At 38.8% G+C, this 27813-nt stretch overlaps 1 protein-coding gene across 50 annotated transcripts in view; it reads right to left on the bottom strand.

Moving 5' to 3' along the window:
• LOC136836475 (ensconsin-like) overlaps positions 1 to 27813 on the bottom strand; it is a 652260-nt gene that overhangs the window by 134106 nt on the left and 490341 nt on the right. For all 50 annotated transcript variants that reach the window (XM_067100793.1, XM_067100801.1, XM_067100795.1 and 47 more), the window contains one exon: positions 19678 to 19787. In XM_067100793.1, the coding sequence (XP_066956894.1) occupies positions 19678 to 19787 (110 nt within the window). The remainder of the gene's footprint in view (positions 1 to 19677; positions 19788 to 27813) is intronic.

Genomic DNA, 27813 nt, shown 5'->3' on the forward strand with positions numbered 1-27813 from the left:
AGCGCAGTGGTAGTTCATTGCATCAACAGGGGCGGCTCCAAATCAGGTCGAGTAAACCAAGTAATGGTTGCTATCTTCTCCCTGGCGAACAAGCACGGCTGGCACCTGTCAGCCACCCACCTAGCGGGGTGCGGAACGTGGTGGCGGATTCCCTGTCCAGGGCTACTCCGTTGGAGACGGAGTGGTCCCTGGACGCGGAATCTTTCAAATGGATTTGCCGCCGGGTTCCGGTCTCCAAGTGGATCTGTTCGCGACGGAGAGCAACTTCAAGCTCCCCTGTTATGTGGCCCCAACCTGGACCCTCAGGCGTTCGCCACGGACGCAGTGACAATAGATTGGAACAATTGGGAGAAAATTTATCTGTTCCCTCCAATAAATTTACTGCTGAAAGTATTACACAAACTCAGGACATTCAAAGGTCAACCAGCCCTAGTAGCCCCTATTGGCCGAAGAGCAATTGGTTCCCTCTTCTTCAGGAACTGGGATTACGGAGTCTTCGATTCCCAAGCCCATACTGACCCAGACAGTACAAACCAAGACTGTGTCAGCTTCCTCAAGAATTCAGAATGCCCTAGTTTTATGGACTTTATAAAATTCGCAGCCCAAAAGGAGCAAACATTGACCCTGTCAACACTCTGTTTCTTGAATCAGATAAAAGAGATTCTACTCTTAGACAGTATGACTCAGCAGTCAAAAATTAGCCTCCTTCCTAAAAGCATCTGAAGCCAAAATCATGACGACTAATTTAGGAGTCTCTTTCTTTAGGTCACTGTTTGAGAAAGGCCTTGCTCCGCCACTATTACCACAGCCAAGTCAGCCCTGAAGAAAGTATTTCTATACGGCTTTAAAATCGACCTTACAGATTCCTATTTTTCATCCATCCCCAGAGCATGCGCTCGTCTGAGACCAGTATCACGCCCACATTCCGTTACGTGGTTTCTCAATGACGCCCTTAAGTTAGCATCAGAGATAGACAACTTTCAATGCTCTTATCAGGATCTGTTAAGGAAGACCTTATTTCTGATTAGCTTGGCTTCAGGTGCTAGAATCTCAGAGCTGTCGGCTCTCACTAGAGGTGATAATTTTGTGAACTTCCTCCCGTCCGGAGAGGTCCTCCTTTCCCTGACCCTAGATTCTTAGCCAAAAACGAAGACCCACAAGACAGGTGGTCTCCTTGGAAGGTGGTGCCCCTTCCACAAGACCAGTCTTTATGTCCAGTTTATACACTTAAATCTTACCTTTAAGAACTCCACAGAGTAAGTCGGGTCCTCTTTTTATCAGGGAGAAAGGTGGTACTCTTTCACTGAATGCTATAAGACAACAAATTCTGTATTTTATTAAACAGGCCAACCCAGATTCAGTTCCTAAGGTTCATGATATTCGAGCAGTTGCTACTTCCATTAATTACATTCATAATATGGATTTCTCAGAACTATCTAAATACACGGGTTGGAAATCACCTCTAGTGTTTAAACGCCACTATTTAAAATCGCTCAAGCCCTGAAATTTTCTACCATAGCTGTGGGAAGTGTCATCTCCCACCTTAACCAATCATATCCTTATCCTCCTTTCCCCGCCCGCCTGCCTCATTTACTTCTCTGCTTATCCTCCTGGTTGATCATGCCTCACCGCCTTGCTCCTCATATTGATGTATCTTGTCTCTGTTGAGTGGAAACTGTAATCTGACATGTTACGATTGTATTTTCTTGTGGGGTACTGGGCGGTTTTTATTTTGCTCCATGTACCCCAGATATATGTATATGCACTGTATGTTTTATTTACCATTTGATTTGATCTCTTACGTGTTTAGCTTAAGTTTACGTGTGTAGCTTTAAGATTGTGTATACCAATTAAGATTATATGTGCCACTGAACCTATGCAATTTTCGTATGACATTAAGCTTTAGTAGTATTAAGTATTTTTGGGGGCCCCTTCCCCGTCGTGCCGGGGACTTCCCCCACTCTTTCGTAATTTTAAGTCTTTGATGTGCCTTAGGTTTAGTGTTCTTCACACATGTAAGAAATTCCCTCATTAAAACTGCTTTCGTAATTTATGTTTTTTCTTCAGATTACCTTGTTTCCTCATAGTTTGCAGCCTTGGCATGATTCTCTGTCACTATTTCACCGGCTGACACAGGACTGGACTCAGAAAAGGGATTTTGACAAAGGAAAAATCTATTTCTGAGGAAGGTCCCGTGTCACCCGGTGACCCTCCCTGACTCACCTATTGCTCCCCCTTTCTTGCACATGCCAAGTCTGGGGTTAGTGCTAGCATGGAATGAGGTAGGTGGCGCTGGTGTCGCCGTCCTGGCGGGTGTTGGGCGTAGGGGCTGTAACGGCTCACCGCTCTATTCCGGGGGTTTTGATAGGGAGAGATCTTTCGAGTAAGTCTCCGTGGTAGTGATCTTTCACTCACCCTTCGTTATACCGACGTCTTCCTGGAGAAGACGCTCGAACTGGGGTAGTAACCCCAGCTTTCCTGAAAGCTCTTTTTCTCTGGTATATCTAGCATATTATACCTAGAAATTCGTGCTGTAATGGAATTTCACCGGGTGACACGGACCTTCTCAGAAATAGATTTTTCCTTTGTCAAAATCCCTTTTTTGCTTTATTTTTACAAAGTTCTAAAAAATATGAAGGGTAACATAATGAATCTCCCATTTTATCAATAATTTTAAACTCCTCTTCCAAAAATTCAGAACTACACATTCTAAGAGCTCTAAGACACATACAGTAATCCCCCCTATTTCCTGGGGGATGCATAACCTCCCCCCGCCCACAAATACTTAGGACCCTTCTAAAATCACTTAGAACTGCGCCTTTCTCTCTCTCCCATGACGACTTTTCATTTATTCGCTCATAACTGTACCTAGGGACTGCTGTAGGTTTTAGTTCGTATCTTTTATATGATGGCAGTTATAATTGTAATTTTGCAAAGAAATACAGTAAACCCCCCGTATTCGTGGTCTCATGAATTCGCGGACTCACCTATTTGCAATTTCTCTGTCAAACATATATACACATTCGCGGAAAATTCGCCCATTCGTAGTATTTTCCACTGAGAAATATTCACTACTTACTGTATTTTCATATCATTTTCATGACTAAATGCACTTTTTGTGATAAAACTATTAAAATACTCAGGTCTAAGCATTTTTAGTTTTTTTTTTTTTTTTTTTTTTGTCTGAACTATCACAATAGGCAGTTCTAAGTGTTTTTAGAGGGGTTTTAAGTATTCACAGATTTTAGCTATTCACAGGGGGGATGTGGTACGCATCTCTCGCGAATACGGGGGGTTTACTGTATTAGAAAAAACATGTATACCTCCAAAAAAGTTACTGTATCTCCCGATCTCAGTAAATTTATGTACATATTTTATAACAAGCACAGTATACTCAGAATTTGGTACTGACTTTAGTTCTTATCTGTTATGATATTGTGTGAGCTGTAATTACAATTTTACAAAATAAAATAAAACAAATTGTTACAAAAAACATGTATAACTTGGTAAAACTTACTGGTGTTTTGTAAAAAGAGGTCCCACAAAGGGTTGTAAATAGTCTCTTTCAACTTCCCGTGGAAGGTATGTTAAAATTTTTTTCTTATATCATGTGCATTTGCATATCTTTCACTTTCCACTGATGTGTTTTTTCTTAAATTGGCCAAGCTTAAAGTTTGCCTGGTCTGGGGGGTTGCATGGTATATAATTAACCCATCCCTTAAGGGTTAAAGAAAAAATTATGAAGAAAAAGATGTAACTTAAACATTTATATTAAACATTGGTAATTTGAATTGGTTAAATACTTCTAAGAAATCATAATGCACTACATCTATGTAATGTCTCAAGTTTGTAGTACTGTTTTCCATCATATTGGTTGTCTGTTATAAAATGATACAGCAATTGTTATTTAAAAAATATTGTTCAGTCAAGTCTTTCCACTTATTTATAGTAGTTTCATGCATTTTAAAGGATGCTTGTGAAATATGTATTGCCTTACTAAAAACAAGAAATTTTATGTTAGATGAGTGTAGACTACCACATTGGGATAAAACCAACAGCAGTTCAGTTTCAGCTAAAACTCTGAATTCTAATGTCAAGTTACATAATTTCACATGGCCCGCCTCTTTCTGTTTGTCATGCACAAATACAGTACCTGTATTTTTTGGGGGTACTTTGTTTTTATATCATTATAACCATAAATATGTGTAGTAACTCAACAAGACTTATTTATTACTGAAGTAATTTTTAACTATTTTTTGTGTATAATCCCTTGTCTTACATAAAAATATGCTTTGATAGGAATTCAGTCTATTCATTTACAATCAAGTAAAATGGAATTAAGATGATCAACAGCCAATAACATAAGCAGTGTTGCCATGACAAAATGTTTATGGAAGACATTTTGATGGCAGATCAGCTGACTCTACCCAAGCAGTAACCTATGATTCTGTTAAAAAGATAAGTGTTCATTTAGAAGATCAAGATCCTACTAAATATTCAAAAGCAAAAAACAGAACCTGAATTCAAAAGCAAAAAACAGACATGAATGGTTCTGATGATTCGGAACAAATGATGGGTAATCCAGTAAATGCACAAACGAGCACATGAAAAAGCTCCCTACAAACTGAATATCATATAGAGGGGTAATACACAGCTCAACATAATTTCAATGTTAAAAAAAAAAAAAAAAAAAAACTTTTAAAATGCTCAACAGAATGCACATCAGTAATGAAAAAGGACAGATGTGATGTCCATGCCATAAAGTATATGCTAACTCCAAGAAGGCAATAATTAATACTTAACCCATTTGCACTGTATCAATTTTCTTTCTTTACATCTGTAGCTGCAAACCGTCATGGACAGTAAACATCTGTAGCTGCAAACCCTCATGGACAGTAAACAGACTATAAACCCAAAGGGAAATCAGCCTCCTAAGGGCCCCAAAGGTAAATCAGCCTTCAAAGACGGATAGATTAAAGGAAAAGGTGATAAATAATTAACTTTTATGGGCCAGGCTACAATATACAGGCAGTCCCCGGTTTACGACGGTTCCGGCTTACGACGTTCCGAGGTTACAACGCTTTTCAAATATATTCATCAGAAATTATTTCCTGGCTTACGACGATGTTCGGGGGTACGACGCTGTCACGACACATCCGACGGAAGAAATATGGCCCCAAAACGGCAAAATAATCATAATTTGAAGGGTTTTTGATGTAAAACTCAATAATAATGCAGTTTACATCATTTTCAATGCACCCAGAGCATTAAAAGTAAGGTTTTCTTATGATTTTTGACGATTTTCAACGATTTTCCGCTTACGACGATTTTCGGTTACGACGCTTAGAAAAGAACGGAACCCCCGTCGTAAACCGGGGACCGCCTGTACATTAAGAACACCTCTAGACCATGTAAACTTTAAGGTTGGCCAGTAAAAAAGAAACACATCAATGGCAATAGAAAGATATGAAATGCAAATGGTATATGGAAAAAATTATAAAATATTTTTTGTACGTTCTACAGGAAGTTGAAAACCCTGTGCAGAGTCTCTTTTCCAAGACACTCGTAAAAATGTGCTAATTTTAGTTTTAAATGTTATAATTTTGTTTTTCTATTTTGAAAAACTACAATTACAGCTCATATAATAGCATAACTGATAAAAACTAAAATCATTAACAATCCCTGAGTATATTTTTGGCAAACTATTTATGAGATGTACTGGGATGGAGAGATGTAGTACCTTGTAGTTTATTATAAACATTTTTTGTAATATTTTTTTGTACTTGGCAAAATTACAACAATTACAGATGACATATTATCATCAAAAATAAGAAATAAAACCAACAGCGATCCCCAAGTATATTTATGGGCAAATGTATACAAGGTGTACTGGGATGGGGAGATGTAGAACATCCCTCCATGAAATCTCAAGTCACACTAATCTCCCTGTATCCTGAACTGAGGTGGAAGTGTTGCCATATACTGTAGTCGTTTAAAGCCCATTCAAGTGATAGGAATACTTTCGTGTAAACTTGTTAAAATATTATAGTGCAAAATAACAATGACCATATGAGCTGAACGGAAGTTTCTTTCATATGCAATTATTGGAGATCAAGAGTGCCCTGTCATCCGTTAAGAGTTAAATAAAACCCCTATACCTGAATTCAGATGTCAACAGAAATCAGGAATGAATTTGTTCCTCACCTCAACATTTGGAGATCAGAAGATTCCAAAACTGAATTAGGCAAACTATTCAACATTTTACTTGTATCCAAAATAAAACTCCTTGTAAACTGAGAAGCATTAAACCTGACACTAGAACGCAACACACTGTTTACAGTAGCAACCTGCTTAGGGCTGCGAGCAAAAACAGCTAGGTCAGGTAAAGAAGAGTGCAGAGGATGTCTGTCATTATTATACATTTTATGCAACAAACAGAATGAACTCACTTTACCTCTCTGGCACACGTCAAAACTGAGAGCTGGCAAAATGACACATTTTAAATCAATTTGTATTTTTCATAAATAACTATCTTTGGTCTTAACATAAGGGAAAAGTTCTCTAGTGCCAGCTGGAATCTGGTTAAAAAAAGTTACAAGAAAATTGGTGACATCAGGAGATGGGTAAGATGGCGGTAGGTAGGAGGAGGAGCTGACTTCCTACAACCCATCTCCGGATGATAGCATCAGTGACAACATAACTCTATCCAAGAGTTTGAGATGAAAGTCAGCACCTGAACACTACACTAAAGCACTAAAGAAAAATACCCCAAACAAGGAAGAAGGCAAGATATTATCTTGTCAGTGTAATTTAGCAAGAAAGAAGATCTGGTGTTTTCTGTTCACTATAAGTTTTTTTAGCTCTTTTGCTGCATGAGCGATTCTTCAATCAGTGAGTAGTCATTGACTTTGCCTTCTGTGATATATTACAACATAAGTACTGAAATAAACAAGGAATAACATAAAAAGGTTCCGAGTCCAGTAAATTCTATTTGAAGATGGTAAAGAATATAAGTTGAAGATGGTAAAGAATATAAGTTGAAGATGGAAATTACATGTGGAGACTAGATCCTGAAGAATCTCTGGTGAGAGGTATCCGGTAAGCATACGATGGGAGTTGCTCCCTGGCAGTAGGAGAGTGCAGTGGAAAGTTTTCCAGGGATGTCAGCAGTTGAAATGACTTGATGGTTATTCTTGAGATAAAAAGGTCAGTTCTGAAGGGAGGGAGTTCTGTAGCTGGTTCTCACTGGCTGTTTTGGGATTAACATAACTGAGCTTCTCCTGGACACTGATGGCATGTTAGCCTTCATGTGTAAGCGCTGGAGACGTGTGTATACATGAGAGTCCTGGGCGGTCACTGCTGATTGGTTCCCTAACTTGGTTCAGGAATGTCAACAGCCAGCACCCTACATGCCACCACCAACAGGAGGAGTCTCCTGAGTGTTGAGGCTTGGTCTCTCTTTCCTAATGTGCAGGGTTTCCTGGTGGTGAGGCAGTGATGGTCTGCCACACTACAGTATCAATAATTTCAATATAAAAAATTATATTACTCCTCTGACTTCTAGTGTTAATGGCAGCTCTGGCATGAACATGGGAGGCAATCCTCTAGTAGAAACACTTTGTGGTCTTACTGATGCAAACACTGAAGCATCCTCAGACAGAGCATCTATAATGATAGGCCAAGCTGGCCATATCTTCTGGGGCAGAGGCGAGGCAGGGTTACTGGTAGTACCAATTGTCCATGGCTACTTGGATGCATCTAGTAACTTTACGGGTGGTCTCTGTTGTCTATAAAGATCTGGGAAGCGCATTCCAACTGTGTGTGTGCCCACCCAGGAAGAGTAGTGTGAGGGGGCTCTTCTGATCAAGGTACTGATGGCAGAATGTTTACACCTCTTGGGCACTTTACCCTTTCAGGCACATGCTCTTGTTGCTCTATGAGGATATCGAGGAAAGTGAGGCAACGATCGTGGCTATACTCAGTGGTGAAACTGAGGTTCCTGTGGGCATGGATGGTGTGTTGCTGGCACTCTACCTCCTCTTCAGTGCTGGGACTGACAAAGGTACTGTACAGTACTGTTGATGTAAACTACATTGGTGGTTTCTCCTTGGAGGCAAATACTCATTCTATGGCATCCTTACAAATATTAGCACCCATGCAGAAATTGGCAAAGAGAATTCCAAGGGGAGAACCCACTGCTAAACTGCCCTTCTGAGTGTACATGTGAACCCTGTGGATGACGATGAGGGGCTTCTTTGTACATATTTATGAGAAAGGCATGGAGGGCATGTTCAGAAACATTTACAGACAGTGTAGTGGAGTCTCTGTTGACACAATCGTGGATTATCTGGATCATTTCATCTACAGGAATGTTGGTGAAAAGAGACTCAACATACGGCAATGCAATGACTCCTCTGGAGGGTGCCAATTTGAGGGCTTAAGGAATACTCAGGCAGTGACTATTGGTCAAAATGGTATTTAACCTCTTTGTGAGCTGGTATGTCAGGGTAGGGATCTGGCTAATAATGGCATTAAGGATAAAATGGTTTGTGTCTTCATGTTCCCACAAATGTAGCCAGAGTCATGGTCTCCCACAATTGCTGGCAGGTGTAGGGCATTGGAAGCAGTGTGGACAGTCTCAAGGATCCTATTAGCCTTGTGCTTGATGCTGTCCACCAGCTTCTAGGTAATTCACTGAAACGTGCTACAGTATTGTCCATCAGGATCTCATCTAGCTTCTGGTGGTACAAATGAGGGTGTAGGCAGCAGTCTTATCTGTCCTGCAAGGACAGATGGTGATCTCTCTCTCTCTCTCTTCTGGGAGCTGCAATTTTCCCATGTGGGGTGATCACCTTCTTAGTGATCATCCTCATTTTTTGAGCATCCCCTCTTCTCCACGCAACACAAACACACAATAAAGTTACTGGGGTATTCTTGTCCCTGGGGGAGATAGCTGCTGCCATTGGCTACTTCATCATTGGTATTATTTCCCAAAGACACTCAGGGTAACTGCTTCAGGGTCTCTGCTACTGCTGTGGTGGAAGTTATCCCACTTGGAGTGGAAACTCTTTAGTTCCTGAAGTTCCTTGTGCCTGGGTCCTGCTGTACTGTGGGGTCATGGAGCCAAATGTGAAGTATAAGAAGGTAGTGGACTCAAGGCATGAAGGGTCTTCATCCTGCCTACAGCAGCTACCTGGAAGATTGTGATTAATCCTTTTTCCACTGATGAGGCAACATGGTACAGGTAAGCAAAGACTGTGAATCCAACACTTGCAGTCTTCATAGTGTAAATACCATTGTTTTCCATTCCTAAATTTTTCATAGTACAATTCTTTTTTTTTTGAAGACATTTCGCAACTATCTACTGAGGAAAGTTAAGTATCTAGTTTTAAGTTTCCTATGGAACAGTATTTTCTAACAATATTCATTTATTCCAAGTAAAAATAAAATTTAGTTCTGTTCCCTGGGCAGCCCCAAGAGCATGTACTTCAATAAAAATGGTACTGCACTCTAATAATGTAAGTCCATGAAAAAGCCAGATAATCAATCCCATTGCAGCTACTGGGAACAGTAATTAGCAAAGCAAACTGGGACAAAAATTGTGTAAACTGGAATGACAACATGTTCCATAACCTAGTAGTGTATCAGATGTTAACACCTGTACTATGTAATATATATAGATATACCATAAATGGAAAATGGGTTTTAATGCTATAGTATTTTTGACACAAGGGAAATACTAATTTGTAATGAATGGAAAATAGACCTAAATACAACATTTTATCACATTACAAAATTCTTCCAGTCTTCTAAACACAAAAAATCTCTTACATTATCATTTGTACATGCATCTTTCATATAAAAGAACAAACACACTTGTACAATAAAATCATCTAGCCAAGTCCGAAATACTTGAACGATGACCTCATGGCAATGATGAAGTCTCCCTGTGGTTCCTAAGGTAGGCTACTATCTTCTCTCCACAGCAAGCTTACTACCCCTAACACCGAGATAAATTCTTCTCTCCACAGTAAGCTTACTATCCCACCGAGATAAATTCTTTTTAATTAAGAGAAGTGTTTTTATTTTTATTTAAATTATAACAAAAACATGTGACTAAGGCCATATTTTACCCATAAGTGCTTAACTCAATTATAAAAGTGGGACAGATTAGGGGTAAAACTTGAGGGTTATGGCACCACTCTACATTAATTTTTGAAATTCCAGAAGTGTTGCTCTTAAAAATATACAATATATCCCTAATGTCCTAGGCATTCTGTTGGTCATATTCTTCCACATTAGATGCACTGGATCAGTAATGTCTTGGCAGGATCACATTATGGGCCTGATTAAGTTTGCTAACAAGATGAAGGGCAACCCACTCAGCATTTTTAGTACGGCTTATTCATTCTTGTTAGGTACAGTTCTACTCTGTGCAGAACAGATATACTCTAAAATGCTAAGATTCAAGACTGGCATGCATTGGGAAGATCACATAACAAAAAAAGACATTTTTGATAAATGTGATGTCCCTCAAAATAGATGGAAATATAAAAAACTGAAATGGTAAGATGTACAATTAGTAAGAAAAGTACAGTAGTAGATAAAGAAGTTACAGGTGAATACCAGTAAAAAGGTAATGGCAAGGAAAAAGGATAATGATGAAGACCTAGACTTGATTGGATTTTAGGCCATAAATGCTAAGGACAACATGAGTGCAAAGATCTTATTTCATATCAAATACCACAGAGGGAAAATCTTAAAGCATACTGGAAGATCATCATGATACATAAAACACTCCTCTCATACCTGGGTAGTATCTTTGTACAAAGTTCATGATAGACCACCGGGCTCATTTCTAATTGGATTCACTGCATTTCTATCGTAGAGTTGCCACTTTCTTCCTATTTTATTTACTAATATTAAATTGGGTATTGCTCAAGATAACTACTTGACTGAAAGCCACAGGGATACTGGGCTACTCAATCCCTAACTAACTAGAAATTGGTGACTCATCTTGACACCTTGATTATCTTTTTGTACAATTGATTTCTTGATGTGGAATTTCTACCTTTCTCTGCATGTCAATTAGTATTGAACATTTCTCTTTTTAAAAGGAGCATTTGTCACTATAAAGGGGAAAAGTTCCATTGCACACAATTTTATTGTAAGATTAATTGTGTTTTAGGGCAGCCATGCCAATCAAGGTTTTTCAATTAAATAAAAAAAAGTGGAAAATCTAACTGAAATTACAATTGTGATCTTTTGTTCCCTCAATCACAACAGAGTTTCTTAGTTGCAATTTACTGTACTGGTTATGCTCCAAAACTCAATACAGTAACATTCTTCGCCTTTCAATAAATTCAATTACTTGCCTTGGTCAACTTGCGTTTTACGGTAATGATGTCTGGTTTATTTCTGGTAGATTTTCATGCTATATTTTCAATCTTTTAGTAGCTTCATTTCTAACATGTTAATACCAAAAATATCTAACATGTTGTTACATAAAAAATGCATGTAACAATCAACATTTTGCTCTAAGGTATACTGTATCACATATACAGTATACACAATGTAACCATTTCTTTAAAAACACAGAAAAAACTGAGTTGGATTCAAGTTTTTCATTCATTTGATTTTCCCAACCAAATGAATTTCCTTAAAAATTTTACTAGTATTTTTTTTCATCTTGTTCCCATTCTGACACTGCTGCAAAGAACAAAGCCTATTCCAGAGATACCAAATTTTTAAAGTAATTTGTATTTTTCCTTGGTATACGAGCCACAGCTTTCATAAATGGAGCATACCAGCACATCCCACACTTCGGCTGTGTACTGAGTGCAGGGATGCAAACCTAAACTTTCATAAATGGAGCCTCACTCTGTAGGTGGGAAGAGGATCTACCTGCTACTTAGCTCAACAGGTGGGAGTGCCCCAAAACCCTAATGTGTTCCCTCAAACAGCACTTAGCACCTCCCCCAAAACAGATATACAACCCAATGTTGGGAGAATAATCATGTCATGGATTGGGAGGGAGATAAAACTATATACAGAAATAGTCAAGTAGGCCATAGAAGAGTAGTGGAAGGGGCTTTGATAAATATTTGCAAAACATTAGATGGCAATAGTCTTTACACAGGAGGACATACATACAGACAGGCCAGTCTGTCATTCCATAAATTTAAATTTCAGGCAGTTTCTCGAGGCCCCTGATACTGTCTCCCTCATCTCTCCCCGCACAGGTTGTTGAAGTGGCAGTTGTCGCAGAAACAATAGGCACTGATGCTGAAAGTTGTTCACCACCCACGAATCACCTAGTCACTAGTAATGAGCACCGTACGATCAAGCGACAGCCGTTAAGATCACAACGGTTGGCCCACAGATACGGGGAAACAGCCATTACATAACTGCTAAATCCACACCAAAAGACTGTTCGATGTTTTCTTGGACTGTCACAAAAATTCTTTTCAACTTGTCTTTTTAAGAATAACAAGTCTTTTTATTCAGTTGGCGGAAGAGGACCGTTACACAAACGGTCGAAAGCTCCCATTTTTATAATTTTTTGTATTTTTGAAAAATACAGTCTATCATTCACATTACTGTGGCTTTTTACTCATTACTGTATTTCCGATCACAATATAGTGATGCACGACAGATACAACCCATTCCAAGACTGGAGGCCCACATGGGCTACTCTGACTCACGCAGGAGCGGAGACTTGTGTCCCATGTCTCGGGACGTGGCCCTTCGTTTATTATAAGGAGGAGGAGGTTACCCTTGTTACTCATCTATGTTCCCCAGGGTTCCCTCAATGAGGGGGTGTAAGGTCTCTCCTCTCTTGCACAGCCCTCCTGTGGGACTCTACACCCCTTATAAAACCTGCAGGGCTGTGACCATGAGGCCAAGGGTGAGTTTGCCCTGGAACTTGGGTACCACATCCCTGAGGCAGAAGCCTGTAAAAGTAGAGTGCCTCTTTCACACTCCTGCCTTCATCACCTGGAGGATTGAATTGTTGTTCTGGTAGGTGATGGATGATCCTATCCCCCAAATATCGTGGGCCCTCACATTCCCTGGAAGTGCTTTGCCTTCCTGGTCAGTGTAGTATGCACTTCCCTTAGCCAGAAGATGGTATTTTTTGACACCACCTTTTAGTTGTCCGTAAAAGAAAACTATTGTGCTGGCTTTGTCTGCCCATCCACACTTTCTTTGTCTGCAACTTTTTCTGTCCGCCCTCATATCTTAAAAACGGCTGAGGCTAGAGGGCTGCAAATTGGTATGTTGATCATCCACCCTCCAATCATCAAACATACCAAATTGCAGCCCTCTAGCCTCAGTAGTTTTCATTTTATTTAAGGTTAAAGTTAGCCATAATTGTACTTCTGGCAGCACTATAGGTACCAACAACATAGGCCACCACCGGACTGTGGCTGAGTTTCATGGGCCGTGGCTAAGAGTTTTATGGGCCCTGGATGAGGCCATCACAAGACAGAAAACTTGATTGTGCTGAGGAAACTTCGGCGCATTTTTTACTTGTTTCTTTTTGCCTGTACTAATGAACAGCCTCTTGCACACTGGCTTGTGCGGAGCTGTTCACTTCAGGTAAAGCTTGACAGCTCTGACTGGGCACAGGAGCCTCTCCTTCATGTCCCCTTAGACCAAATCCCCCAAGGATGGGATGGAGTCTCTCGAGCCTCAGGTCCAGGATTGCTGGGTTCTGTGTCTTCACCACAAACTTGAAACACAAGAAGGTCCACCCCACCCATCGTGAGACACTTTTAGGGCAGGCCGTGGAGCTCCACCACTCTCTTAGTAGAGGCTAGGGCCAGACTATTGCTGATGACCATCAGAGTGTTAGATTGCCTATGCAACACCTTTCGAGGAGCCCTTATTTTGCAGGATATGCTCACCACCTAGTGGTACCTCCAGCTGTGCCCTTGAACCAGGAGGGGTGGGGAACTGAGGAAGTTCCCTTGGCACGTACATCATCAGTGCCAGCAGGTCCGCATACTACTCTGCCTCAGGCCAGGAGGGGGCTGCCAATATCATTCCCAGGCCTGTGATGTGAGGAATCTGGCTGAAGGGGGGAAAGGCATACACATCCATATTGTCCCATGGAAAAACATCCTGCATCACCACCCTCAGGTCTGGCAATGGAGAGGCGTAGAGTGGAAGTGTGGCGTTTTGGGCTGTGGCGAACAGGTCCATCAATGGAGTGCTCCACACTTGTAGAGTACATTTGCTACCTCCTGGTGCAGAGACCAATCAGTCTTTTCTACTTATTTGAGCAACCATGATGTTACTCTTCCCTGGGATATACCTCACCGCCTAGAGGTACCCTACTTCCTCTGACCATTCGTGCAGTCTCAGCACCAATGCACATAGTTTGGGCAATCCCATTCCTCCTTGTTTGTTGATGTAGGCCACTACGGAGGTGTTGTTGCTCATCACAATGACCAGGTGACCCTTCGGCTTCTCTTGGAAGTGTTGCGGGGACAACCACACAACTTACATTGAGAAGGCTTATGTAACGTTTGCTCTCCTTGGTCCCCCAGATCCCCAAAAAAGCACCTCCAATCAGCTGTGCTCCACATCCCCTTTGGGAGGCATCGGAGAATAGCAACATCTATAGAGGTGGCTTGCTGAGTGGCACTCCTAGTTGGTAGTTGCAGAGGTCTAACCACCAACTAATGTCATATCTCACTTGCTCAGTTGTGGGGACTTTCCCTACCACTGCCAACACTTCTTCAGTTGCCACTGTAGGGGCCAGAGGTGGGTTCTTCTCTGGACACCAGCTTCTCTAGGGAAACCAGATACCATATCAGCCTTGCCGAATGAGTAGGCTCCGCCATGAAGATCTATGCTACCTTCTACAGATTGTCTATCTGAGCCGGGCCCAGAAAGACACTCACCAGCACTGTGTCTACCCGAATCCCCAAATACTTTATCCTCTGCTTGGGAACACATGGGATTTTGCCAGGTTTATGAACACCCGCAGCTCCAGGCACAACATCAACACCTTGTCTCTGTCTCTCTGTAACTTCTGGATTGATGTGAAAGGGATAAGCCACTTGTCTAGGGGCTTTCTCAGAAGTATTCCTTGTGAGTAGGCCCACGTGGATATCTGTTGGAAAATCCTAGCGATAACATACGGAGCTATCACAAGACCAAAGCAGCAAAGCACAGGATTCTGAAGTGTTATGTAACTAATCTGGGTGCTGGCATACAAACAACAGGTACCTCTTTGACAAATGATGTATTGGTATGTGAAGGTAGACATCCTGCAGGTTGATAGAGACCATGAAGTCTCTCTCTCTGATAGAAGCTAATACTGACTGGGCCATTTCTATTAAAAACAGCATCTGCTGCAGGAAGTCGTTCACAAATGATATATGCCTGACTGGCCTCCATCCCCCCGCAACGATTTCTTCATTAAGAACAGAAAGGTGTAAAAGCCCAGCGACTGTTCCTCCACCACTTCAATCACCCTCTTTGGGAGCATGGCTACCACATCTGATTGGAGGACCTTGTCCTCTGGCAATTCAGTCTTGTTTGCTGGGATCTGGATCACGTACAGTGACAGAAGGGGTTTTCTCCTCCCATAGGGAAGTCTGTGGCCCTCTCTGAGGACTGTGATTGTCCACTCCTCTGCCCTGTAGATCTGCCATACCATCCAGTGCTCCACAAAACCTTCTCATACCCCCTGGAAAGAGGGGGGGTGGGGTGATCTCCTCAATTAGAGCAGCCTCTCTCCCCTGTCCTGTTTCTCCTAAGTGGATGGGAGGGCTTGGCGGACCGAATTATCTGGCCTCCATTCTTGCCTTTCCAAGCAGGAAGAGGCATGCACCCCCTGGCAGTGTCTGGGTTGAGAGGAGGCTCTACTCACCTAAGCATGTGCTATCTGATATGTAAGGCAAGTGAGAGCCCTGCCTGCTAGAGCTAGGAGCCCCTTCACCTCTGTCCATATGTCCACTGGGAAGACCTGCCCCATCCCATGAAGAAAAGCTCCCTGGCAGAGGGCCAGCCAGAAAACAACCTGCAAAGCCCTATCAGCACTAGATTCAGGCTACTTGCTTCTGAGTAACCAGATTGCAGGCCCTCCTGCTTCAAACTCTCTACGGGCATGTCATTGCCCAACCTGTAAAAGGGGCAGTCCCACTGTCCTGGGTACCATGTGGAATCCCTCCTGAACATAATATTTTGCATGCTTATGCATGGTGGGAAGAGGCATCTCCAACTACGTAACTACCGAGGAGCCCTCTCCACCAACTATTTGGCATTCACTTCCCCTGATACACCATCCAACAAGGGGGATTGGGGGTGCATAACTGACTGTTTGACCTCTGGTGTGGCCCCAAGGAACTTCTTCACAAAGGAGGAGGGTGTGAGGCATTAACAAGGAACATGAAGTTGGTTTGGAAAATTCATGCAACAGCCTAATCAGGGAAATTATATCCTAGAATCCCTTCTCATCCTTGGAATTCAAGGCCTTGGCCTGTACAATTTCTTCCTGGCTGTCCAAATCCGAAGGTCTTGGCCTGACTCCAGTGCCTCCTCCGGTATTTGTACAAAGGGTGCTGCTTCGCTGGCCACCCGTGTTGTGTGCCTGCCTTCTCAAAGAGCATAGACGCCGCTGTCTTTGCCTCCATTGTGTGAGAAACCAGTAGGAATCAAGTCAGAGAAGCGGGGAAAGATCTAACAAGGGAGGCCTTCCTTCACAGACAGCTCAACCCTGATCTCGTCACAATGTAGCTCCTCCGGGTCCGAGAGTCCCTTCTCCAAAAGGAGACTCTGACTCCTGCTGTATCAGGTGCTCTACCTCATGGGGGAACACTCATCCTGTCTGTCATGTTGCCTCGATGGCCAACTCCACTCCAAAGAATGCCTTTGCCTCAGTGACTGACTCCATCTCAACAAGTGTCCCCTCTTACTGCTGGACCTCCTGCGGTCTCTCCTCCTGGAGGAGGATGAGTCCCTCCAATGGTGTTGTATTAACAGAGGAAACTCTGGACGACAATAAAATGAACACAAAAGTCTCGTGTGGTTCTCCCTCTGCAAGCAGAGAGAGAGAGAGAGAGAGAGAGAGAGAGAGGACCTCGACTGCTGCTTAGGTCTGGGTCGCTTAACTTCCCCAACCCTACTCATGAGAGAGAGAGAGAGAGAACCTCGACTGCTGCTTAGGTCTGGGTCGCTTAACTTCCCCAACCCTACTCATGAGAGAGAGAGAGAGAGAGAGAGAGAGAGAGAGAGAGAGAGAGAGAGAACCTCGACTGCTGCTTAGGTCTGGGTCGCTTAACTTCCCCAACCCTACTCATTGATGCAGGTGGCATGAGGGAGGTCACCTGTGGGAAGCTCAAGTATGTTGGTTTCTCCTCTCAAATGATGGCCAGCACTTCTTTTATCATCTCAGCCATTTCAGCTACCATCCCTTCCTGTTTCCTTTGCCATTTTTCACAGATATGCCACTGAGGAGTCAGCCACCCTTCACATTCCACACATGTAGTCTTATACCTTTTTCCTTGATAGGAAATACACATTGAATGTAGACCTACTGCCACTGGTGACATGAACTTATTACAAAGTTACTCTTTCCCTGAACAATGACAAGATTCAAGTTTCCTTCCGCAGTGGACATCATGAGAACAAAAGGGATCACACATATGGTACAGAAGGTGAACAACAAACACCAAAAACTTACTCCAACCCCACTAACAACTCTTGGGAATAGACACCACACCACCAGTGGTAACAGCACAATTGGTAAAGGCTTCACTAAAGCAGAGAATTCAGTTTTAAACGAGGTAAAAAAAAATGCAAAAAACACATCTGCGCAAAGCATTCCACACACAGGAAAAAACAACCTTAAGTGAGTGTGGCCAAACATAATGGACTAACTAGGCCAGCAGAGGTCACGGCAATGCCTGGTGCCTACCTGATAAGCTTTCAGTACATAGCTGAAGTGCTAGATGTTCTGGAATACTCCATTTATGAAAACATAGGTTTGTATCCCCAAAGGAACAAACATATAGTTATATTAATGAATTTTGTTTTACACTATAGTCTGATCTCTTTAATCTGGCACCCTTGGGAACAGGCCACTGCTGGACCACAGAAAATGCCAGATGATGGAACTCACCCCTAAAAATATCCCCTAGAAAAAAAACCTGCATACAAGTAATCCCCGAGTTACGACAGAGCTCCGTCCCTACAGCTTGTTGCAGGTTGAAATTCGGCATAAGTTGGAACAATAAGTAATTGGCGGCGTAGGTTTTCAAGTTCATGGCAGAACCACATCATATGTTGGGTTTTTGGTGTTATGTCAAAATCAGATAATTTATCAATATTTTTAATAGTGTCATAAGATTGGAACAGTGTAGGTCGAGACTGTCATAAACCGGGGACTGCCTGTATTGTGTGAGAGAGAGAGAGAGAGAGAGAGAGAGAGAGAGAGAGAGAGAGAGAGAGAGAGAGAGAGAGAGAGAGAGAGAGAGAGAGAGAGAGAGAGAGAGAGAGAGAGAGAGCTATTGGCCCCATTTAGGCTGTTCCACCACCAGATCAACAGATATCCATTTGCAAATGTCAAATGATACAGTTGTATTGAGAATAATAATTTCAATAAAACTGTTGTTGTACTTACTGTATGCATATTATAATTCATGTATTACTGTCATATTATTATTGTATTATAATTTACGAATGTAGCGATCATGCGCCATTTGCATTCTAGTTATGTTTACATTCTTAGAATTATCAACTGAGCGAGTTTTACTGATATCACTGCCATTTGTTGCTAAATAAAAAGTATTTTGGAGATAAGTTTTTTGTAAATTATCAAAGCTTAAAAATGCAACTATATTTATAAATGCAGTAAATTAAATGAAGTAAGTGAAAACTAGCAAATTTTCAACAAGCCAACTATTGTAGAGCACTCTTAATAAATGTGTGTTAGTTATGGTACCTAGCATACACTGCATGTACTGTAGTAGTAAGTAGTTGTTAATTATAAGAAACCAATGAATTCTTAGACAAGCCACAAGTTTGGTAAGCCTGGCTGAATGTATGAAGATTTACATTTAACCTAATGAACTTTTACTTCTAGGCCTATTTATTAGTAAAAAGCTAACTTAGACAAAATATGCATAATCAGTGGTATCTACCAAAACTGAAGCAGGTGTAGAAAGCCTAGCCTAATATAATCTACCGAAAGAGAAACTCACACATTAAGCATAGCCTCATTTAATGCATCAGACACTATACATGATATATATGATGAAACAATTTTAAGGCTTGCATGAAACACAAGTTCTGATGATACAAGAGTATAAATGGAAATTACAGTTTTTTTATGCTGTATATTTTTTAGTTTCACAGAACACTTTCATTGGGAATACTGTGCTAGTGTATTTATGGAGCAGGCTCTAGTTCCAAAAATAACAAAAACACAATAACCGAAACACAGCTGGCCCAAATGAACCAATGGCAGTTGATTAAAAAATGTTGGACCACAGAAGTTGCTGGACCACAGAGTGCCAGATTAAAGATGTTAGGTTGTACAGTAATATCATCATTTATAAATAATATTTCAATGCCACTTCAATTCATCCTTGAAATTTCCAAAAATCACAAAGGCTGACAACTCATTTCCACTATTAAGCAGTGAAATAATGAAGTGACACTTACCTGTTCTTTAAGTTCCTCTAATTTCTGTTGCTTTTCCTGTTGTTGTCTTTCTCTCAGCAGCCGCAAACGCTCTTCTCTGTCTTTGTAAGACAGGCCAGAGGATTTATCATCTGAAAGAGGAAAATCACTTCAGTCACATTACTTACAAGATACATACAGTACACTCATCATGAATATTAAAAAATAATTATAATTAACATAAAACATTACCAATGTTATCACAAATTCACCCTCTTACCAATAAATCAAAACAGAGCCCAACTGGTAAAATTTTAAGGCAGGAATTGATATCTTGGGGAATAGACTTACCTTTCATTTTTTTTGGTTCAATTGATACTAAAGTACAGTAAATAGTTTACAACTCATCCAAAATATATACATTATGCTTTATATGTAAGCAAAAATGTCAGTCAGTCTTTTAGTTATCACAAAATCTTGCAAACACCTTTCAATATCTAAACTGAAAATCCCTCTTGCCTAAAGCAATAAAATAAGCATACAGATTAATTACCATGCTCATTCTACTAATAACAGTCTGGTACCAACTGATTCAGACAGTGTAGCAATTATAATACATTCCACATGGCTGGAATGTATTACAATTTGCTGCAGAAAATATTTTTTTGTTCTGTTGCAAAAGCAGCAGCAAAAGGAGTCTTGCAATAACTGCTGTGCGATGTATTATATTACAGGGATACTGATGGTTTACTATCTACAAAAATAGCATTAGCTAATGAAACCTTGGTTCCTTGAAAGTCTTTTGCAGAAAAAATACTTTTCAGGATTGGACATTTCAGTATACAAATAAAATTTCAGAATGAAATATTGCACTAGATTTCTGCAGTTTTAACTTGTTACCAAACCATCTGAGGGAGTAAAATAATGCATCTACATATGGATTAAACAAAAAATTTTCATGAAGAAATACCTAACAAGAGCCTTATGGGTCTGCATTCTATTTACAACCTGAAAGATGATATTGGGTAAGTCACAAATTTAATGACTGTAGAGCTAAGCCTTGTTCTGCTAATGCACCATTACCTGCTAATATCTGCACTCTTTTCTTTTTTGTTCCAATCCTATTAATAAAGATAATTGTTTGAATAGCACCAACTCTGCAGCATTAGTACATAAAAAACACAATTTTACTTAATGTGAATTACAGTAGAAAGCATTTTCCTAGTTTTACTATAACATGTGGCTTAACTAATTTAAGCAGTCTGTCACTCATCCACACAAAAGTCCTTTATTTTGGGGTTTCTGTTATTAACAGATGTCTATTCTGTTATCCAATAAAGTCTCATCTATTAGGGGTATCAACAACTATGATCAAACAACTCAAGCTTCAAACTTTACTAACATTTACATAACTGAGAAGCATTATTGAAGTTTATTATGACCAAATGGAAACTTGGAAGGAAATTTGTTTTGTACTGGGCAATTCATTACCAACATGTTTTACAGTAGAGAATAGCTAGGGGGCCTGTCACTGCTACTGCTATGCTATTTATCAATTATAGTTTATTGCAGATTCTCAAACCTCTCTGTTGCAATGGATGACTGGATCAAACCAAGATGAGCAGCCCAAAATGGCATTCTTTCTCATACTGTCCTTAATTTTTGATTTGGTTTTAGCTAAACACATTCAAAACTATAATCTTTTGGAACTACTGTAATGTCACTTCATTCATACAAAATCACAAAAACTGTCAGCCTTTGTAGCCCAAGGTTGAGAATTACTATTACAGTATATCCTTTTATTTTTTTAACAGTCTTTTCACACTACCTAGACCATATACGGATTCAAGAATATTCACGGAAGAGAGGGGAGAGAACTTATTTTACACCTAACCCAGTAAACTGTAAATCTGATGACATCATCTGTTATTTCTTATTCACAATTAGTTCCCACTGATGGTAGAAAAACCACCATTATTAAAACTTTGAAAGCAAAACTAAAATTCAGTATACTGTACATTCACATTAAATGGAACTTAAAAATTTTTAAATAAATTTTCAATTCCAAGGAATAATAAAAAATAAAATTCTCAATTCCAAGGAATAAACATTGCATGGTCCAAATGCTAATGAATTTGCTTCTAAGTGGACAGAAACACAGTACAGTATTCGTGTTCTCATGGTTCGCGGACTCGCGCATTCGCGGGTTACTCTGTGGAACATATCTAGCCATCATTCGCAGAAAATTTGCCCATTCGCGGTATTTCTCACTGAGAAATATTCACTAATTACTGTATTTTCATATAATTTTCATGAATAAATGCACTTTTTGTGATAAAACCATTAAAATATTCAGGTATAAGCATTTTTACAGGGTTTTTCTTGGTTTAAGCTATCAAAATGGGCAGTTCTAAGTGTTTTTAGAGGGGTTTTAAGCATTCGCGTTTTTGACCCATTCGCGGGGGTGTGTGGGATGCATCCCCTGCGAATACGGGGGGTTCACTGTACTCTGAATGGGTTTCAATTTTATGATTTTTCAGTGCCCTACTGTTCATTAAGTATGCAATCCCAAGTAAGAGACATCAAACTATCCATTGCTGGAACTACTTAAATACACTTTATCAATAACAACTGTACATATCAACATGTGTACATATATATTCTTTCTGGAACATCTACTATTCTTAACTGCACTGCAAGAGTTCAGAGTTCTGATGTCTCATTGATTCCAGTCTTGAACTAATACCAAAAAAAGAGAGAGAGAGAGAGAGATTCTGACTGAGCATGAAATAAAGATTAAAACCAGAACAGACATTTACGTAAACCATCTGACACTTAGACTTTAGCCACAATACATAAATTGTAAATTTTTAATAACAAAGGTAAAGGGATACACTAATACTATTATCTTGTGTGTTCCAAGACAAAAGAGGAAAATATATAAATTCTATACAGTAGGTGTTGACAGTAAACAGCTTACTTTCCACAAACTTGTAAAGTATTGTATTATATCTTTAATCTGACTATGGAATTGTAATTGCACATGATAGCAGGCATTCTTTCTCAATGGTTACATATAAATGCAGAGAAAAGGTTAAGGAAACCACTTACTGGAAGATGATAGAATTAGTAGAATTTGTGCTACTAATTTCTTGCATTCTTAAATGTTGAAAAATTTAGCAATTTTTTAGTTTATTTCAACAGTACTGTACAGCAAATAGTTTGGAATATTTCAAAGAGGAAAGTGATGAAGAAAAATTAATGATGTTAAAATATGGTCAGTGTACACTAAATATGGATGGCCATCAGGCCTTCATAATATAAAGACTCCCTGTAATTCATTACACACTGTCCCAACTACCTGAAACCATCATAAGTAGACACAGAATGAAGTTTTAACAGACCAATATCAATACAGACTAACATTTCAAGGTTTAATAATATGTCACTATCAATATCAATGTGCAATTCTTAAAGAAAAACGTATTTAAAATTTACTTATATTTTCTTCAATTTGTTGCATGTCCAATCAACTAGAAAATAATTTTGATGATAAATTACAAACAAGCTTCACAAGAAGATTCTTTCAAAATTTTCAAATCTTATTACCATTTTGGCTTCAAGTCTTTTTGGTATCATAAATTTTCAGTTTCACATCTTTTCAACGCTGTAGATATTCAACTTGTCAATTTGACCTTATATCCTTTCAGCATCTTGCATAATTAGGCCTCCTGTCATTCTGCAAAAGTGCATCAGGAATACTGTCCATGTACCCTTCAAGATACCACGATAATTTCCTTAACTAAACATCATCTCTAAAAAGGAAACCTAAATCTGAACCCCCTAATTAACTTGACCACAAAGACAAAAAATATGAAGTCTTAAAAATGCTATATGAAACAACTTTTTATCACCGTTACTGACACAGTATATTGTACAAGAAGGAAGCTAAATCTATTACAGTTTGTAATGTGAAAGATTCTAAATGACTGGTCTACTGTGAGTTAATTTGCTTAAAAACACTTTTTACTCAAATGAAATATACAGTATACTCAAGGAAATTATAGTTTCTAATGGTTTCTTAGTATGTTTGTTTGATTAAACTACCTAATAATAATACTTCTGAGAAGAAAATAGTAATGTCTCCAACTTAGTGAACAGATGAAGGTCAGCACGTTGTTAGTTGAATACTAATTATCTTCACTAAAGATAAATATAATATGGCAGTTATGTAAATAGTTCAAATAGTTCAAGAGGCTGATGAGGCCTCTTTTATGCAAAATTATGCAAAACTTTCCCAAATTTTTCATATGAATACTCACTCCATAATTTACAAGCAGTACAAGTCATACTAAACCTGAACATCAATTTCGCTGATGAATTCAATGAACCTGCATTTGTTTTTAACAAAATTTAATTTCAACTAATAACTCAAGGCTGAAATGCAAGCTATGTGCCTCATGCTAAGCACCTGTACAACAACTTCAAATAGTAATATGCTGTACAAACACAATCATGCACTTTCCATGCTTACTCCTCTTTGAAATGACAGCCTCAAGGAAAAGCAGTAAATATTCAAGATATAGGTTCATTGCCTCTTCCAGAGTTCAAAGGCTTCTGCAAAATTACGCCACAAAACAAGTGTGGCAAGTACTGTTATATACAATAATAAAACCTGCCTTTATTAACTGTACACAAATACAGACAAAACAGTGAAAAAACTTCAACTAAATATTTACTTCTCAGCAAAGAATCTTAGCAGCATTTTGCAAAACTATCAATATCAATAACAGAATGGAATTATACTGCTGCTTCCTGAAAAAATACTCTACTAAAAATGTTAAAATCCAAAACTTACACCCAAATACCTTCAATAACTTCACAAACTGAAAATATTTTATTCAGAAAACACATTCTTTGAACTTCATACTATATCTCATTTGGCACAGTAAGCAAATTTGCAAAACCACTTATCAAACATCTCAACTTAAGCATAAACTCCTTAGTATTGTAAATCCATTAAAAATCATCTACACACCAATAAAATATAAATTGTATTTCCTGTAAAAAAAATATTACAAAAATAAAAACTTCTCTTTTTGTATTGAAATCTTTTAAATCCCTTTATTCTACATTGGGCTTTTATTTTGGTTTAACTTACCTCAAAAGACAAAAATTTCTTTAAAATTAATATAAAAATGTTCGTACAGAATTAACACAGTACTGTACTGAGGCTGCAACCAAGGAAATTATACATTGCTAGACTAATCTAATAGAACATACTACCATACCATTAACCATGTGTATTTTTGTTTACAAAGTATCATCAGGAATACAGGTTGTATCACAAAGCAACAGTAAAGCTTCAGTAAAGATGTTCCTTCATAAAGAAAATCTCAAAACACTTTATCAGATAAATTCTGTATTCCTGTCTTTCACATCTAAGATTTTTGGCATGCTGAACAACAATCCCATTCTCAAATGTGCAATGAACTGTACTTTAGCAGACGTCTGCTTCTTGCGTACAAATCAGACCCTTAACAAGAAAGTAACTGGGTCAATTAGATATGGGTACAATCTGGATAGTAAACTCCTGGGAGTTATATTAAAGAATTTTTTTTATATTCCTCGGCAACACTTCTTAATCTTGCTTCTATAATAGCATTCGTTTTATTTATCTATATATATAAAAGTGAATGTTTGTATGCTTGTCCGCTACAGAAATCTGAATCGTTTGACAGACCCAGACAAAATTTGGCACACTGCCCCTATGCGACCCCAGGAAGGTTATAACTCATAATCAAACCTCCACCTCTATGACAGACATCAAACACAGACAAATTGAAAGAAATTTTTGTTTTTATCAATTCCATCAGGTTTTCCTTCAGGTGCTTTATGGTCAATGGTCATTTTTTGCCTGTTGCTTCAGGTTTTCTTCCAGGCGCTGTCAGACGTATGATTATCTGCGCACGCGTAGTAGCTGCTGGCTAAGCCCAAAGTGCAACATATACATTATTTCCTTTTTTTATTCGTTTAAATGTGAATCTCATTAATAACAGTTTCTTCTTTGTTTTTACCTTCGGAATTCGCTATAGTGACTGCTTTGTGATGTTACGGTGACTTATTTTATTATAAAGTCAGTTTAAATGAGGTCTGAAATTTATCATTGAGTAGTGTGGCAACACCACCACCACCACACACACACAACACTTTCAACACAGCACAACCACCTCCACCAAACTCTCTCTCTCAAGGCATCACTCAAACAATTTGGAGCAAAATCAATCTATGAGGTTTTAACTATTGCAAGCAAACTCATGCTTGCAATCTCTCTCTCTCTTTCATTTATAAATTTCCTTTATGAATGAGGTTAAACATCATGTCATGTACTAGAAAAAACCAAGAATATTTGCCACTGCAAGTCAATTATTCTCTCTCTCTCTCTCACTATTTTAATCAGACAAGTGCCCGGATATACGTATGTATGTATGTATGTATGTATGTATGTATGTATGTATGTATGTATATATCATGTTTATTTAAAGCAATACTTTACATGACAAAACAACTCAAAGGAGATGCAAGAAAATTTTTCTGAGTTTTTCACAGTTTTCCTGAGCAGTGCCAGGTTGGTCAGCTAGTATCTAATAAATACCTAATATAGATAGCAGGAATTTTCAAAAGTCATTGGGGAGCTATACTAGGTACCTGCAACTAATCTAATTTTCATGTCACTGGACTATATACCATCTTGGTACTTTTGGATATCCATTCAATGATTCTTCCAATAACAGTATGTTGAAATTAAAATCCTCTCATCATTTTGAGTAACAAACTTTTTGTATTCCAAAAGTGGTCTACAAAACCTTTCTATTTCACAAAAATAAGACACTTGCAGTTTTTACAAGGCAAAATGTTTACTCCAAGAACCTGTTTTCATCTGCAGAGGGAGCTTCCATTTTATTTACACAAAGCTTTCTCCTAAGGGTATCATTGTGATGGAAAGCAAACTTATGGCAGGCATCATTTTAACTTTGGAAAGGTTTTCAAATTTAGCAACATAAGGGAGTTTAATGATCTTATCCTCTTCTTTATTCCAAGTATTCTTTTTATTGTAACTAAATCAAACAAAATCCATTAATACTTTGGTTGGAAAGACAGTACACATAGCTATTTGAATACAAGCTCTTCCTATAATCATTTGGCCTAAACACAAAGCCATTACAACTTAACATCATGTTCAAGAGAGAAATTTCTAAATTCTTATTATAGGTACTTTCCGAGCAAAACTGATGTAATCTTCCTTTACATTCATTTTATCCAAAAATTCTTCAACCATTTAACAACAGAGACATTCTCTCCGTGCAATAATGTATCATATATATCTCACCCATTTTTTAATCACCAGGCCATCATTGAGAGCTATAAGAAATGTGTAGATAACACCTTTGCATTCAATCAAATGGCTATTAACCCTTTAACGCCGAAGCCCTACTTACAAAAACGTCTCCCGTATGCCGGCGGCGTTCGGTGAGTTAGCGCCGAAGCGGAAAAAAAGTTTTTTTAAAAATCACAGCACGCTTAGTTTTTAAGATTAAGAGTTCATTTTTGGCTCATTTTTTTGTCATTGCCTGAAGTTTAGTATGCAACCATCAGAAATGAAAAAAAATATCATTATCATATATAAATATTGGAATATATGACAGCGAAAAAAAAAACTCGTATATAATTGTATACAAATCGCGCTGTAAGCAAAACGGTTAAAGCTAATGAGTTAATTTTTTTTAGTTGTATTGTACACTAAATTGCGATGATTTTGGTATATAACAAATTTTAAAACGATCATAAAACAGAGAAAATATTATCACAAAATGATGCATGAATTAAACGCTGCGCGGACGTAAAAAAATGTTTTTTAAAAATTCACCATAAATCGAAATATTGTACTAGAGACTTCCCGTTTGTTGAAAAATGAAGCTAATTGATTGAATATTACTAGACTGTAAGTGTTTTAGCTTACAATTGCAGTTTTCGACCATTTCGTCGAGTTAAAGTTGACCGAAAGTCAAATTTTTTTATTTATCGTGATTTATATGGAAATATTTCAAAACTGATAAAAGCTACAACCATGAGTTATTTTTTGTTGTATTGTACATGAAATTGCACACATTTTCATAT

Source organism: Macrobrachium rosenbergii, chromosome 56 (genome assembly GCF_040412425.1).
Source record: "Macrobrachium rosenbergii isolate ZJJX-2024 chromosome 56, ASM4041242v1, whole genome shotgun sequence".
In the NCBI taxonomy this organism is placed as follows: domain Eukaryota; kingdom Metazoa; phylum Arthropoda; class Malacostraca; order Decapoda; family Palaemonidae; genus Macrobrachium; species Macrobrachium rosenbergii.